Below are 4,565 nucleotides of genomic sequence, written 5' to 3'. Positions count from 1 at the left end.
ATGAACATTTGTTGAGTACGTATTTCATTACAAAATTTGGTACCCGCCTGAGGGATTCGAACACCGGTGCATCGCTCAACACGAATGCATCGGACGTCTTATCTGTTAGGCCACGACGACTATTACTATTATACAAGTATAATACAAATAAATGATAATAAAATTTATTTATTTCTCCCTTAAAGTTTTAGAAATACAAAGCATAGTTGCCTCAGCTTAGAGTAAACTTTTGAAACAGCTGGAGTCTGTACGAGCTTCAAAGACTTGTATTACAAATCACCAAGCTCCAAGGCCAACCTTTTCCAATACCAATTATTCTATAAGAATCACAGACACAATCACAAAACAAGTCAGTCGGGTGTCGGGAGTACAAGATCTTTCAGTTGGTGAGCCTTTAATATCTTCAACCACCGAGTCCCACATATACCTTGATCAATAAAGCTAGGTAAAATGTTTATATATATTAGAAATAAAAAAGGGCCCAAGATAGGATAGATAGGAACCCTAAGGTACACCCATTTTCAACACGGTGCCTGAAGATCTATTACCTTTTACATCTACTGTTTGTATCCTTCCCCATAAATAGGAAGTAATAAGTTCCAATGCACCATCCCTAATACTATAGTGATGTAGTTACCTCACCAATGTCTCATGTTCAACAGAGTCAAATGCTTTGGATAAGTCACAGAAAACTCCAAGACAATCATGCGACTCCTCCCAAGATTGAAAGATATTTTTGATTAGATAATCACCTGCATCAGTTGCAGAACGACCCCTGGTAAGCCCGAATTGTTTATTATGAAGCAGGTTATTTGAATTGAAATGTTCTAAAATTTGTGTCAAAATTTATTTTTTTAAAGATTTTACTCAACGTAGGGAGTACTGAAATAGGTCTATAGTTAGAGGGGTCATCAGTACTACCAGATTTAAAAAGAGAAATCACTTTACTATGTTTCATTAAGTCAGGAAATACACCACACCTAATACAATCATTAAAAATACTAACAAGATGAGGAGCAACAATGTATATTACAGACTTCAAAACCTTTCTAATAATATTTCTCGTTCCTAATAAAATCTGTAGTGAGGATCAATATCAACGCCATTGTAATCTCAGCACAGCACACAGCAATGGGAGCCCCATTTTTGTGCGAGAAATAAAGGGGAACTCATATATATATACCTAACGACTGTGTACATTGCAAAATTCAAATTCCTACGCGAACATCATAAAATACTTGTTGCAACTCATTAATGTATAATTAATGGATTCGATTGTAAATGATCACTTTCACCCCGGCGGAACTGTACTGAGAATGGGCATCGATTTGTATTCCATCGCGGAACGTATTGCCGGATCAATAATAATAGTTATAGCAAAGAATTTGTACCACTTTTATGTTGGCGTCTTTGCACAGTTTCAATGATCGCCTTAACTTAAGTCGGAATGTGATTGTCTGATAGAAGTACCATTAATTTTGTGGACTTTTACTCTAACTTCATCTAATGCTTTTAGTAATGCGTTTCGGCTTGAAGGCTAGAGCAGCCGTTGTAGGTACTCTTAAAACTGAGACCTAGAATTTATGTCTCGAGATAGGTGGCGGCATTTACATCTCTTACTGGAATTTACATCACGGCATTTACATATCTTGGTGGTGGTAGGAACTCTTGTGAGTCCGCACGGGCAGGTACCACCACCCCGCCCATTTCTGCCGGGAAGCAGTAGTGCGTTTCGTTAACGTTGTAGATGTCTATGGGCTCCAGTAACCACTTAACACCAGGTGGGCTGTGAGCTCGGCCATCCATACAAGCGCTAAAAAATTTTTTTTTTTTAAAAAATGTCGGTTGTTACATCCAATGCCCCTTAGATTTCAACCTCACATCTCAAAGTGGATTTACCGTTTACCACCAAGGGTCCACGAAGTCGTTTATAAGCACCGAGGTGTGTGAAATAGAAGTGGAGAGCCGAAGACTGGACCCAGTACTGTGGACTACAAAAGGCCTATGTCGCGCAGTGGACAGCTCTGGGCTAACGATGATGATGATGATGATAATAGTCACTAAACCTCGCACTATAGAGTATCCACCTGACGTCCAGCGTACCAATACATTATCGGTTACATCAGTACAATACTTGTTTCACCCTCAACAATCCAGACTAACAGTTGACTCCACACCGATACAAAATTAGAACTAGAAAACAAAATTTAAACCTATAGATTCGAATACTACACGGTCCAATTCATACATTTTACTGAATTTTATTTCACAAAATGACGGAAGTGACCTTGACACGCAACGATATTTGTACTATAACAATTCAATCATAAACTGAAGCGATGATGTTATCTCCCAAGATACAAGTTCAACGATTTCATGATAAACGCGATTTGGTATGCAGAAGCGTGCGTACGCCAAGTTCGTTCCTCCATATCAAACAGTCTACTCGTTTCGAACGTATCGCATCTCGCTCCGACATACGGCCATCACTCTTAAGCGGAAAAGGGACAAACCATCTGGATCACAACTCCTAGAATCAGGGTACGGTGTCACAAACAACAGAAAAGGCGTTACCGCTTATCGTTTCTAAAACGCCTTAACAGCGAAAGACGATGCTGAGACTTGAGTCCTTTTAGAATCGACATTTCAAAAAGGATTCATATCAAATAGCTTTCCCTTACACTTGGATAGTGTGCATGCCAAAAGGACGCAACCGCCCGTTCGTCGCGTACCAAGAGAGACAATGCGTACCGGAACTGCACAATACGTGCTGAATTTGAAATAGCTGTATAAAAACCGAGGGGACCTTAGCGAAACTATCAGAAACTATCCATCCATCGTTCAATCAACACCAGTAGGAATCAGAAAAAAATGGTGTCCAGTAAAGTGGTGTGTTTGGTCGCCCTCGCCCTCTTCGGGAGCGTGGCAGCGCAACCAGCCAAGGATGCCTTCTGGAAGGGAACCCCTATGGACAGCATGGTCGAGGAGATGAGGTCCGGCTGCGCCGAAGGATCCGACCCAACTGCCTGCATCAAATACAAGGTCATGTCGCTACTGGACTCCATTTTCAAGAAGGACACTTTCCAGGTATACTGATTCCGCCCACGTACAATCCTCAAATAAAATCATGTACGGTTTTATGACGTTCTAATTCGCTGATTCTTTTGTAGATCTCTGATGTTGTCGAAGTGACGAAGAACGGCGCTGGCAACGACGTGACTGGCCGATCCACTGGCGACTTCTTCGACGGGGTCGAGAACTACATTCAGTCCCACGACGTGACCTTCAAGCTGCCAATCGCCGACACTCAGATCACCGTCAGCCCGAGGAACCTTGACAACGACGAGTTGACCCTCAACGTCAAGTTCAACAAGGAAGGCGCTCGTTCAGTTGGAGAAGCACGCAAAGCTAAGCTCAAGAAGATCATCGTCCCCATCCTGGTGTTCGTTCTGCTCAAGGCCATGACCCTCATCCCATTGGCTATCGGTGTCCTCGGTCTGAAGGCTTGGAACGCTCTTCAGCTGTCTTTCTTCTCCTTCGTTGTCTCCGTGGCTCTGGCTATCTTCCAGCTTTGCAAGAAGGTGAGTTAATTTTTTAAACACAAACTTATTTCAACAACAAAACCATTCTTAACTGTTGACATCACTAAATTTATTTATCCTATCAGGTTTTCTCCTTAACTATACCGCACGTGTTGCACTAAACGCTTAGAAACTCAAAAGCACCCTATATTGCACTTTACGTTTTTAATTTTACAAAATTTCATCATCGGTTCCTTATAGGAGCCGCCAATGTGGACTAACCTATCAGTTTTAATATCCATAAGTCTAATATTGTAGTTTACCCAGATCGCGGCCGACAACTCGCACCCTCAAATCGCTGCCCACGGTCCTTGGGACGCCGCCTACGCAGCAACCCGCCACAGGAGGGAGACTGAACCCCAGGAGCTCGCCCAAGAAATGGCATACAACGCTTACCATTAGACCGAAAACACGAACCAAAACCATCGATCTTCCATCCCGAAACCGTCCGCAACTGACGCTGTAAAAAAATTCAGTCTCAACTGCGAACGGTGCAAGACCAGACCAAAAAGGTTTCGATAGAAGCCGTTACCGTGTAAATATTATTTAAATGCGACTTATTTATTTAAAATAATTATGCATGTGTGACTGTGTGATTGTGATGTATGACCGTTATTTATTTTTTATTTTTAATAAAATCATTAATGAAACATGTGTTTTATATAACTCGATACCCGGATAGCAATTGTACCTTCCTATTTGCTAAAAACCTCGAGGGGTTATGCTACCTTCACCGAACTTTCTTTCAAATGTAATTCATTCATTGCTGAGCTTTACTACGAATGATGAATAGAACATTCCAGTATTTTCCTTTAACTACGGAGCGTTTGAAACGGCAGGCTATTTTCTGTTTTTTTATTTCGCCACCTAAAATGTATTACAGTGAAATTGAGGTGATTAGGTTTCTATAGGACACATTTTAAACACTTTCTCGTTGGCTAAATGAGAATGTTTCGCATTCGTTTTCCGATCATGTACAGATCA

General features: G+C 41.3%; 1 protein-coding gene across 2 annotated transcripts; it reads left to right on the top strand.

The window, feature by feature from the left end:
• The first annotated feature begins 2,387 nt into the window (after window positions 1–2,387).
• Osi19 (osiris 19) lies at window positions 2,388–4,231 on the top strand. 2 transcript variants are annotated; one of them, XM_012696173.4, is made up of 3 exons: window positions 2,388–3,087; window positions 3,171–3,581; window positions 3,840–4,231. In XM_012696173.4, exons 1-3 carry the CDS (start codon window positions 2,872–2,874, stop codon window positions 3,981–3,983), a joined length of 771 nt encoding a protein of 256 aa, XP_012551627.1. In that variant the 5' UTR covers window positions 2,388–2,871; the 3' UTR covers window positions 3,984–4,231. The 2 variants fall into 2 exon arrangements, with proteins under 2 accessions (XP_012551627.1, NP_001129362.1); NM_001135890.1 differs by having other exon boundaries at window positions 2,835–3,087; window positions 3,849–4,231.
• The last annotated feature ends 334 nt before the right edge of the window (window positions 4,232–4,565 follow it).

This window comes from Bombyx mori, chromosome 26 (genome assembly GCF_030269925.1).
Source record: "Bombyx mori chromosome 26, ASM3026992v2".
NCBI lineage: Eukaryota > Metazoa > Arthropoda > Insecta > Lepidoptera > Bombycidae > Bombyx > Bombyx mori.
This window is presented reverse-complemented; position numbering and strand designations above follow the sequence as displayed.